This window comes from Rhincodon typus, chromosome 37 (genome assembly GCF_021869965.1).
Source record: "Rhincodon typus isolate 14 chromosome 37, sRhiTyp1.1, whole genome shotgun sequence".
Taxonomy (NCBI): domain Eukaryota; kingdom Metazoa; phylum Chordata; class Chondrichthyes; order Orectolobiformes; family Rhincodontidae; genus Rhincodon; species Rhincodon typus.
Window position 1 is genome coordinate 2,904,632 of NC_063368.1, and position 12,899 is coordinate 2,917,530.

General features: G+C 40.8%; 1 protein-coding gene across 2 annotated transcripts in view; it reads right to left on the reverse strand.

Moving 5' to 3' along the window:
* Window positions 1-2,106: 2,106 nt before the first annotated feature.
* txn2 (thioredoxin 2) overlaps window positions 2,107-12,899 on the reverse strand; it is a 23,986-nt gene continuing 13,193 nt past the window's right edge. For both annotated transcript variants that reach the window (XM_048617477.1, XM_020522843.2), the window contains exons 3-4: window positions 8,483-8,606; window positions 2,107-5,661 (exon numbers count right to left, since the gene is read on the reverse strand). In XM_048617477.1, the coding sequence (XP_048473434.1) occupies window positions 5,551-5,661; window positions 8,483-8,606 (235 nt within the window). In that variant the 3' untranslated portion in view covers window positions 2,107-5,550. The remainder of the gene's footprint in view (window positions 5,662-8,482; window positions 8,607-12,899) is intronic.

Consider the following 12,899-nt stretch of genomic DNA (forward strand, 5'->3'; position numbering starts at 1 on the left):
GGGAGTTTAAAGTGTGCGCAAAGCTGGTAACAAAAATGCTGGCACCAAATCAACTTCTTGACTTTTGTGATTGAACTTCCAAGTAAGGGAGTTCCTGAGTAAACTAGAACACTAACAAATTGACCAACTTCACTAATTAGGCTGGGCTGGGTGCTGATCTGGAGTCTCAGATACTTTCCATCTAAATTCAGACAGCTATTATCTGGACCTTTGGTAGACAGAAACAACATAGGTACAAGAGTCCCATATACAACTTTCATTCATATCATGACTGACATGTAGTCTCACTCTACCTACCAATCTAATTTCTCTCTGCAAATGCAGCCTGATTGACTTGTGCAGTGTTTCCAGTATTTTCATCTTAATATCAGCCTGTTGAGGTAATGTCAGATCGATTTCATCCACTCAAACTTTAAGAATCAACTGCACTGGCTTCACACAGCCTTCTATCCATGACCCTCAGCTGGAGATGGTCATTACTTGGCACTTGTGTATTGCAAATGCTACTTGCCACTTGACCCAAGCCGGGGTCTTGCTGCATTTGGACATTGACTGTTTTGGTATTTAAGGAGATAGCAAGAATTGCAGATGCTGGAGTCAGAGACAACACAGTATGGAGCTGGACAACGACAACACTTTCGGTCACCAGCCATTTTAATTCCCTCTCCCACTCCCTGGGTGACATGTCCATCCTGGGCCTCCTCCAGTACCATAATGACACCACCACAAACTGGACGAGCAACATCTCATATTCTGCTTCAACAGCCTACAGCCTCATGGCCTAAACGTGGATTTCACCGGTTTTAAAATCTCCCCACCCCCAGCCTCATCCCATGTCCAACCCTCCCTCTTATCCCCACCTCCTGACCTGACACAACCTATCCATCTTCTCTCCTACCTATCCGCCTAACCTATCCCACTGACCAATCGCCTAACCTATCCCACTGACCAATCCCCACCACTCCCTACCTGCACTCACCTATCACCATCCCACCTACCTTACCCAGCCCCACCCCTCTTCTCTATTTATTTCTGAGCTCCCACTCCCTCCCCATTTCTGAAGAAGGGTCCCGACCTGAAATGTCAACTTTCCTGCTCCTCTGATGCTGCCTGGCCGCCTGTGTTCCTTCAGCTCCACATTGTGTTATCTCTGACTCCAGCATCTGCAGTCCTTGCTATTACTAAAACATTCCCTGCTTATCTTATTAGCAATTTGAGAGAGTTTGCTTTACAAATATTGACTGTTGTTTCCAGAATGATTGTGCTTCAAGTATTTCTGTGCAATACTGAAATTCTGTTGATATTGATAGTGAAAGGTGCTATAGAAATGCAAGTCTTTCTTTTCCCAAAGTAGGCCTTCAAATTTAACTCTTTAACTAAGTCCTTTGTCATCTATTCTCAGTTTAGGCATCACAGTACAGTTGCTGTCACTTCTGCGAAGCATCTATTGTATAAAGGTAAAGTCAACGTAGTCTTACTGACTATAGGGCTGCTACATGATTAGAGAGTTGACTAGCAGTAGTTTAACCTGAGGCAAGGGGGATTGTCGAGGAGAAGACTCCTTCAATGGTAACCTCAGCCAGTGCAGGAATTAAACCAATACTGTTGGTGTTACTTTGCATCACAAGCCAGATTAACAGCCAACTGAGCTAACTGACCCCCATATTTGTTTTCACATTCACTCATTGGATGTGGGATTCACTGGCTAGGCCAGAATTTATTGCTGATTCATAACTGCCCTTGAGGTTATGGTGATGGGCTGCCACGTTGAGCCGCTGCAATCCATTTGGTGTAAGTAGACCCACAATGTCATGATGGAGCTAGCGCTAGAGTTTTGACCCAATGACAGGGAAAAAATGGTGATACATTTCCAAGTCAGGATGGCAATGTTCCCATATATTTGCTGCCCTTGTCTTGGAATATATTGTTCATGTGCAACATAAATGTAAATTATTGTTGATCTGGATTTCATCCATTGGTGTTCCCCTGCTAATCCACGGCTACAGAGCCTAAGGACCACCATCTTCATCCAGGCTTAGATCAGATAATCAAGTCCTTAATGCAACAGGAAAATGAGGATGAAAGGACATCACAACAAGGGAACAATTAATTTGCTGTGAAAGTTTATTCATAAAACATCTGTTTTATTGGTGGCCAAGTTTAACATTTCAAAAAAATTCAATTCAGAATTTAGTTACAAAGTGAGCAGTATGCAAATCACCAGTAAATAAGCTCAATTTAATGACCAAAATCCTTAAATCCTCAAACCCATCCCCAAGTTCTGCATCAACTGTGAGAGTGAGGCAAACGGCCATCTTCTACTGGTAACAAAAGTCTGAGCCTGTGTATTGAAGAAGCAGATGTCAGCCTTGGGGAAATAATATTAGAAGGATGACAGCACTATTGGAAAGGACCTGCAACGTACTTGATTATCTGAGACAGATGATAGGAAGGTCTAAAATTCACAAGGTAAACCTGGTGACTACCAGATCATCAAGAAGAAAAGCAACCAAAACTACACTAGAGAAGACACTGCATTTTCAAACACTGGAGCTGAGACACCTGTTAGCAAAACGATCAGATACAAAAGGAACACAATTCTGTCCTTTAGTTAATTTGATGGAACATTTGGAATGAATTGAACAGGAGTTAAATTCAAACACTGAAAATACAGTCACTCCAGTTCCCCCCACCTCAGGAGCTGACCATGGAGATTATCAAAAACTGACTTCTGTCCCTGTCCATTATCGACACTTGGATCTCCCCTTAGCTGAAGTTGAACCAGAGGCGACTGTTCCTCAGTCATATCTGTTTGAAGCCCAATTTTACGTACACAAAAATCAGTACATTTTGTTCAAAGCACTGGTGATCAGGCAAACCAAAGGTTTAGACCTACAATAGAACATTATGCAGTCAAGCCGGATTCGTCCCTTGATTCACTTCATTATTCAGCAAAAAGGTACTAACAAATTAACTGGAATCCTGGCCCATTCCCCCCACTTTATCCCCATAGTTTGGCTCAGGTTGCCAAGGTCAGTTTACTACATCATTTTTGCTATTCCAGAGATCAGCTAAGACATTTAAACGCAAGGACTTTTCCCAACTTGTAAAATATTTCAATACTGTATTAAAAATTATACTCAGCGAATTCCATCCAGCTAGATACATAGTGAAGGTCTCAGCCCACCAACATTTTGTAAGTTTGTTTTTAGTATGTTACAGTAAGCTAAGTTAGCTAAAATGTGGCACACCATACATTCATGGACCAGGTTTGAACACCATTTTGATTTCAGACTCTGGCAGAAAGCTCCCCTAAAGTGAATATGTGGCTGGCTTTCAGCTTCCTGAAACACATGTGGTTTATTCTGGAGGAGTTCTGAATCATTATTTCAGCTAAAGTTTTGTTAACAAGATGGATTAGATTCCATTATTTACATTGCACAGTACAATAGGAGAATACTCCATTAACAAAGCACTGTGTGGCAGGATGTAGATATGATCACTCGCTGTGCTGTTAGCTCCTGCAGAGGGAAACAAATGAAATCATCAGACTGCTCCTTTATAAATTGAGCTGAGGAGAGGGGCAGAACCAGCTGAACAAAGTGCAAAGGAAAACAATGGAACCAGGAGCTGATGTATGCTACTTCTGCTTTAAGAACCATTGACGTTTACAAATTTTGATGCTTATATCGTTTTTCAAAAGGTTGTTTCAACTTTACCCAACTCTGCATTTAGAAACCAGTTGGTTCCACCAAAACACTCCACACATCTAGTTTCACTGCACTGGACATACTTCAGGATTGCATATTGCTTTAATGTGCCAGTCACAATTTGATTTAAAGTGCTTGCGGATGGCCAGTGCTGGGAGATTAATTTATGCTGACAACACAGCAATTAAAAGATACATTTTCAGGTTAAGCTGTCTCCTATAGCATTGTTCACATGGCCATTCCTCACAGGGCTCAGACTGTAAGTATCCATCAGGCTATTTAAGTATGTGCTACAGCACAGGAGTCATTATCTATTTTCCTCCTATCCGAGGGATAAAGGCTCACTAAGTTGTGGCTCTATCGAAGAAGTGAACAGAGGAAGGAATGAACTGGAGATCACCATTCCTGCTGGTCTAGTATTGCTTCCTGTATCCCCTGTAAATTGATTCATGCATCCACTGTGCCAGGGAGGAAGGACACAATCTTTGTTTTTCAGTTCTCTCAAACCACAAACTACTTGAGTGTAACCATGCAGGAAACCTGCCAGATTAACAATGGACAAGGGGAGGGCAACCTTCTTCTCCTGCCAAGTTTCAATTCTCTTTCATACACAACAGACAGAAAAGTAGCACTGCACGTGCCAGAGGCCATAGCTTTTTGGGCAGGTTAGGAAAGTGGACATAGAAAATAAGTTTATTACAATCGTCCATGAAGCAAGACCACCAATAAAAAGCTTTTCTGTGGTCCTTATAATCATAATTCTAATATTCTGTCTTCATTAGCATACCTTTGTCAAACCCCAATTTCTTTCTAATTTGTCAGGCAGTATTGAGCAGCAGAGCTTACCACGATCGATATAGAATACAGAAATTCATTTTAAGCAACACTCAGTGACTGCTTGTTGACGCATTCCCAGACCAGACGAAAGAAAACAGCAGATTTACAAGTAAAATTATCCAAAGAAACTGCAGGATCTGTTTCAATTGCTCTCTTTGCAGGAGACAGAGATTAGGAACACAGCTTTGTAAGTATCCAGGTCACTGACTCTAATGGGACTCTCTCCTGATGACTGAGCTAGAACTGATTTTGTGATTCTGTTTTTTTTTAAAATAGATATAATTTTTCCTCGCTCCTGCTGCTAATCCATATAGTCAGCTATCAGGACTTGTCATTCTGTCCGTGCCCTGCAGCTGCTTTCTCAGCTTCTTCTTGGTGCATGGTGCTCAGTGCAAATCAGGTCACCGATTGTGATCGACAGTGAACTCCTCAACCTCAGCTTTCTGGGATGAGACACTGGCACTGAGGCACAGTCAGACACAAAGCAATGCTGGTGTAGGCTACAGAACATAAAGCACTTCTCAGATATTCAGGAGATACTGAGGGAGTGGATGTGGGGAGAGGGCAGATAAGGTTCAGAGGGAGTTGAGGGAAACAGTCGGAGTGGAGTGGATTGAATATCACGCATTGGCTTCTAGAGTTAAAGTATTGTAGATAGAGCAGAGGATTGAGAAGAAATTACGGTACTGTTACAATGAGGTTCTACAGGCTGCAGGGCACCATGGGGTGGATGGAGTAGACTCTGTTTCATTGTGATTGGGGTGCACTAGTGGCTAAAGATTTCAGAAAAGGACAGAGGACAGCAGCCTCAGTTATGACAAGATTTATTAGCTTTTGTGTGTGGATGGAGGCAGGATTCTCAACCACACAGATGGTTAGTCGTAGCATCTCTGGCTTACTTTACAGAACAGAGAGGAACATCTGGTTGGAAAATGGAGAATCACTTGACAGTCACCCCACAGCCATTGTATAAAACCTTTACAGGCCATCAGTCCAGTCAATATCAAAGTAGTTTCTTGATGAAAACTTCCAGCTCATCTTCACTTTTGACACCAGTGAATTTGCCCATGGCACACCCATCCTTCATGGCAATTACAGTCGGGACCACAGTCACCTGCAAATCATTGAGGAAAACACAGGAATTTTACATTTTCATTCATGCAGCTGAAAGTTGCATGTAGATCAGAGTTGTTGTTTATTGGTAAGCAGCTGAGAAGCAGATATCAACTTGGTGAGAAATCATGGAATCATGCAGCACAGCAGGTTATTCAGTCAATCATGCCCATAGTTGTTGTTTGAAAGATCTATCCAATTAGTCCCTATTCTAATCTGCAATTCTTCCCCACTTCAAATTTAGTCAAATCTCAGTTACCTATTGAATGGGCTTCTAGCATCCTTTCAGACAGCGCAGTCCAGATCATGACAATTCACTGCAGTAAAAATTCTCATTTCCCTCTGGCTCCTTTGTCATTGAGATGTACAACACGGAAACAGACACATTAAATCTCTGTCCTCTGCTTGCTCTGGTCAGTGGGGAAACTCACCCAATTTGCTCAATCAAAATCCTTCATGATTTTGTACATTTTTATTTAAATCTCTTCTGTTCCAAGGAGAACAACTGCTGAATTTCTAGTCTCTCAGCATAACTGAAATGGAAGGGGGATAAGGCTAGACCATGGCTGGAGATAGTAGAAACCTAGAATTATATTACATTTTAGTATCTTTCAAAACATTTCACATGCAATGACTAGCAATAGACATTTGATGTACCACATAATGCTGATGACAGCAATTGTGGTAGTGCACTGCTCAACCAGTTTTGCTACTGTTGAGGGGAATTGTCAGAGGGTACGTATGTGCAGACACCCACTGAAGCATCTGAACGAAAGGATGGACTTTGTTTTTAATGTTTCACTTAAAGAATAATATCGCAATAAGCAGCACTCACTCAGTGGCAAATTGCTGCCAGTTGACATTCCTGGGTAAGGCAGTAACCTGTAACCTTTAAATCCACAGGAAAACCGCACCACTAACTCAAGCCAAACTGTCACCAAGGTCACTCAAGCAATGAAACAGGGCACAGGTTTCCAGTTGTGCTATGTAGAGGGCTTTTCCAGGTTATTCAAAGATTGCCTGGAGTCAGTTTCCCCAAGGAACTCTCACCCTTGGCGCCGCCACAGGGGCACAGAGAGTAGATTGAACACTTTAACCTAAAATCATTCAGTCAAAACATTACAGGCTTCCCGCTTGGTTGGGGAAGAGAGAAAAAAAGAAGGCAGCAGAAAGCAAAGATTATCTGTGTTTATGGTGCCAGCTGTAATATTTCTAGGTACAGGAGCATCGTAAATATCACACTGGCCTTTTGCTTTAATCTCCCATAGCTTACTGAGCACACTGCAAATTTGTCTGATAGCCTCGATTTAAACCTGAAGTTCTGTAATTACGACATATTCTTGGGATTTCAAAATCTGCCTGTAAGTACTCTCTGAAAGGGCGGTGGGAGGAGATTGAAGGAATTTGAATAAATACTTGGAAAATAGTTTGCAGGACTGAGGGGAATAAACAAGCAGAGAGAATAATTGGACAACCTTCAAAAGGCATGTTGGGTCAAATAATTTTTGTAATGTTTTATTCTGTTCTATACCCTTCTCATCTCTACTAGTCTCAATGTTTCTGTAAGTACTGCTGTAGAGCGTCAAGGAAGTATGCCTTGATTTTCTGCAATGGGAGCCTGAACCTCGCACATATGGTCCCTCAACAGTCACAAACATAAATTCAGCAGCATGACAAAAATAAAACTGACATTTTCCAATCACTGACGCCTTGCTCTGTACCTCAACTTCTAGGAATTCAGTTCAGGTCAAACATTTGCTTCCAGATTTACTGCGTTCTCCAATCAGGAATCTAGGCAAGATACAATCAACCGACTGGACTGAACCCAAATTAAACAGGTCCATTTAGCTACTCCTGGGTGAGTCAGTGAGCTTCAATTCAGGGCAGTCAACTGTGAAAGCACAGATGCTGTGTATTTTGGTTAGATAAGGTTCAGTTAGCATAGGGAGGACATTTTAAGAAAGCCTGTACAAAATGGAGCACAAAATGCTCAGCTATGAATACACAACAGATTTCTTTCTCTGTCTTAATCTGGCATGAAATGCTAAATTAGGCTTTATTCAGATGTGTTTGATATACTGGGAGAGTGCCTGGGTGTTCCTGCAGTCAACTAATTTAACATACTCTGATGGATGTAAACTGGATCACTGAATAAAAATAATTTCTCAAAGCAGCGGCAGCCTGAACTATTACAGCAGGTAGACTAGTTCCAGTTGTTTCACTTTCACCTGTTTGCCTCCCTTAAATATTCTCTGCCTTAAAAACCAACTGCTCCAAAAAGAGAGGCTGAGCTAATCCAAACCTCTACTGCATGTGTTCTAAATCACACCAATCCCATGCTCACTGAACTATAATGCTGAATCAGGAGCCATTCTCAACTTTAAAAAATTCTCCCCCACATTTCCAAATATCTTCATGGCCTCACCTTTCCCCATCTCCATAACCTCCTCCAGTATTCCAACCCTTCAAGATTCTTGCTTTTCTCCAATTGTGACCTCTTGCTTTTACATATATATTTAAACATGCCAGAATATTTACTCACTGAGTCTGGGTGAAATGTGGAAATCAGTCAGAAAGTGCTAAAAATCCATCAGTTGAAGATGGTGGGGGGAGGGGGTCAGTATTCATCCTTTAATGAAGAACTGTTGCCCCAAGAAACAATGCTGTGTTTTCACAAGGAACATTATATCCTATACATTTATTGCCCTGTTGTTCTGTTGTTAAAGTTCAGGGTATATTTCATAAGTGATGTAAAGGTTAGGGTGGGTTTCTCAATCAAATCTTTTTGTACAGTTTTCAGTAATGTGATCACATGCTCATACCTGATACTCCATGGCAAGGTCTGTGTGTTCATCTATGTCTATCTTTGCCATTATGACACTTCCTTTCTGTTTTGCCACCAACTTCTCGAGTCTTGGTCCAAGAACACGGCAAGGGCCGCACCAACTGATGGAGCAAACAGAAACAAGGATGATATTTATTATTTTTGTAAAGAGCATCCTTTTATTTTTATTTTTGTGAAGAGTTTTAAAACCGGCAGTTGCAGAGATTGCTGCATGGTTTAAAAAGAAGTAACTTGATACTCATTGTGAACACTGCTTGGATAGGTGTGGGTTACAGCTATGTTTGCAGATGAACTGAAGTCAAAGGGCTGAGTACAAATGGAGTTTTGCTTGGCAAAAAGTCGCTGATTGGTCACTAGTCCTGCTTGCTAACAATTATGTGATTAGCTCTCAAGTACCTGAGCAGATTGGGGCTGTGAATAAGATAGGGCAAATCCTTCAGGCCACCGCCAGCTTAGGAACTCCATTTTCTGCAGTAAGCCACTTTAATTCCGAAGGAAACCAGTTCATCTATCCTTCAGCATTTTCTGTAATATGCAACATTTTTGATTAATAAGTCAAACTTTTAAGTGAAGCAGCCATTCTGTCTCTGGTAAACCAGTGGAAGCATCCAGAGAAGGATAACTGAGAAGCAGTCTTTTAACCAGCACAAGATCATCTCAGTAACTCTTGTGAACAGGAACCACTGAACTGTTTTACCATTTTTCCTCTGTCAACAATCCATGTTTATAAAGGGAGTTTATAAGGGGATTAAGGTTTTAATTAGTAGTCTTATATGCAGATGCCTCATAACTGTTTACCTGTGCAGAGTCTAATTACTTGTGTTGAACACTAATTCTTGTTAAGTACAGAAACCTGGCCAATGCTTTCTGTCAATCCCTGGGTTTGAAAAACAGGTAAATTGGGCAATCTTTGCATGTTTTTGAATCTTTAATTTTTGTGACGATTTTGGGAATAGTGGAGTTTGATTTCCAGTGTGCTACCCCAGTAAGACGTAACACTTTAGAGACCAAATCTCTCAAGAGTCCACTCACATCTAGGTCACAGTTTGTAGGAACTTCTTGCATTTCATGTAAATGCTCATTTGTCACTAGATTTGGCTCTGTCGTTACAGAGTAGAACACAAATTATGTCCCAAAAATATTAGCAAACACCGGGTCTGGTGACAGGACGGTCTGGTGAGAGGGAGGAACTGAAATAAATTGATATTAGGGAAGTTGATTGGATCAAAGACCATTAAATCCCCAGAATCCAATAATCTACATCATAGAATACTTAAGGAAGATGCCCTAGGAATAGCAAATGTATTTGTGCTCATCATTCAAGATTCTATACATTCTGGAACAGTTCCGATGGATTGCAAGGTAGCTAATGTAACCCTGCTTATATAAAAAAAGTAGTTAGATAGAAAACAATTGACTGGTTAACCTGACATCAGTAGTGGGGAAAATGCTAGAGTCCTTTATAAAAGATTTAATAGCAGACACTTGGAAAACCATGACAGGATTGGATGGAGTCAGCATGGATTTATGAAAAAGGAAAATCATGCTAGAATTTTAAGGGATGTAACTGGTAGAGTTGATAAGAGGGATCCATTCGATGCTGTTTATTTGGACTTTCATAAGGCTTTTGATAAGGTCTTAATAAGAGATTAGCATGTAAAAATTAAAACACATGGAATTGGAAGTAGTGTATTGACATGGATAGAAAACTGGTTTGCAAACAGAACATAAAGAGTCAGAGTAAAGTAGTCTCTTACTGAGTGATAAGCAGTGACTAGGAGGATAACACAGAGATCAATGCTTGGACCCCAGTTATTCACAATAGGTATTAATGATTCAGAATGTAATACCTCCAAGTTGCAGATGACACAAAGCTGGGTGGGAGCGTGACTGTGAGGAGGATGCAGAGATGTGATTTGGACAAGTTGTGAGTGGGGAAATGCATGGCAGAAATATGTTGTAGATAAACGTATAGTTAAAGAGAGGGTAGCTTAAAGTTACTCTATTACATTCTAAATTCCAGGGAAATAATTCCAAGTTTATGTAATCTCCCCTTATAGTTTAACTATTGGATTCCATGTATTATTCTGGTAAATGTATGCTGCATTCACTCCAAAATCATACATTTTAAGATATGGTGCCCAGAACTGCCGAGTTATTCCAGGTGAGGTCAGCAGAAGCATCAATTTTACCTCTCTGTACTCCAGATGAGACATAAAAAGCCAGTATTCCAAGAGACATTTGATTATTTTTTGTACCTGCTGTTGACAATTTAATAGTCTGCGTTTATAGACTCATAGGATTCTTCCGACCTCCCACTGCTTCTAGCTTTTCACCATTTAAAAATAACCAAAGTCACTTGTCTGTACTGAAACTTAGTCCACCTGTTCACATAATCTGTTAGTATCTTTGAAATTTTATGCTAATTATGCCACTTACAATGCTATATTTACATCAGAAGTTGTACACATGGCTTTCTATGGATACACATGGATAATGGGATAAAAATTGAATAGTTGAGATCCCAACTCAGATCCCTTCAAGACACCATTAGTCATATCCTACCCATTAGACTACCTGTAACATTATCCCCCTCTCCTGCCAATCTCATAACTGATTCAGTAATCTCTCAGTTTCACGAACTTCAATTTTAGCTAACAGTTTCTTAGAAGAAACTATATTAAATGTCTCAGGACATCCATATCAATTGTATCTGTGGATATTGCCTTGTCCACTATTTTTGTCACTCCTACTTAAGACAGGGAATTTATAGGTAAGTAAGCCAACTATTTGTTGTCAGGAAATTACTAGGTATTTGTTTCAGGAGTAAGGTCTTGCAAGTTTTAGCTATTGTTTACAAATCCATGCTAACTGTCTTGAAGCAGTTGAAAATTTAAAGCATCAGTGACTCCACCTTAAATTATGATTGTGGTGCATTACAGTTCATTCAGGGAGTCCAGGTTGCTTTGGCAACATGCACTTTGTTTGCATACACCACTGGTACTGATGGTAGAGGCTCCACCTCCCTTGCCATCACATGGCTTGACTAGAAATCTCTCCTGCTCTTGCTGCCTGCCATTGGCATATGTTGGAAGGATTTACAGGTTGATTTTCAACCTCATTGGTCGCTCTATGAACTCACCTTCCTTGGCCATCAGGTCCTGATAGAAGGCTTAAACGTGGAATTTGTTGCTCAGATGTAAGAAGTTTCCCACTATGACAACAGACCATACTCCTCAAATAAATACTCTAGTAATTTCCTGACAACAGACAGTTGGCTTACTTACCTATAAATTCCCTGCTTCCTCTCCCACCAGTCTTAAATAAGGAGTGACATGCAATTTTCCAACGTAAAGGAACATTTCCTATGTATTGGGTTGGACCCTAGGATGCACTGCAAAGTGACTCATGCAGACTTCCATCTGGCTCTGAATGAAGGCCAAACCACTGCACAGTGAGTGTGTCTTCATGCTCTCCTGCTAATGGCAACATCTCCCATTTATTGCATCACCTAGAGGTACAAGAAGGCTAATGGGAATATCAGTCTTCAAGATCCTCCTTCCCATTCTAGACATGGGCATATAATGTCATTCCTTCGTCATCTCTGGATCAAAATTCTGGAACTCCATCCCTAATGGCATTGTGCAAGACCTTACAATATAATGACATCAGTGGCTCAAGGCGATGTTCACCACCACCGCCACCTTCTCAAGGATAACTAGGGTTTGGGAATAAATGGCAGTATTACCAACAAAGCTCACAGCTTAACAATTATTATAAAATGGATTAAATCCAGTTTTGAGAGTGTAACCCAGTAAGAACCAAGTTGAAAATACTCTAACATTAATTAGCATTCACCAGGTAATTCCACTTCAAGGGCAGAGATAGTAGGAACTGCAGATGCTGGAGAATCTGAGATAACAAGGTATAGAGCTGGATGAACACAGCAGGCCAAGCAGCATCAGAGGAGCAGGAAGGCCGACGTTTCGGGCCTAGACCCTTCATCAGCAGTTCAGCTGCTGTGAAAGATGGAGTTTATCCACTTTGTTGTGCAGCTTAAAAGAGTTTACATTAGCTTCTAACCCACAGCATGGGACTGCACAATGGTAACAGCTGAAAAATATTGTGTTTCCCTGCAGGAACATCTCTCATCTGGATGAACACAAACATTCACAAAACAAGCAGCCAAGAGCAAGCAGCAATTAAGACAAAGGATCAGTACTTCCGTTGTTTCTGTTCACAGGAGGTTCAAACTTCCTCTTTCTTTCACTTAGATACAACTCTATATATTTCACATTAACACAACAGGTAGGAAATATTGAAATCTTTCCAAGCAGGATATTGTACTTCCTTTTTTCATTAACAGTCTCCAGGCTGGGGGAAGTTAAAAAAAA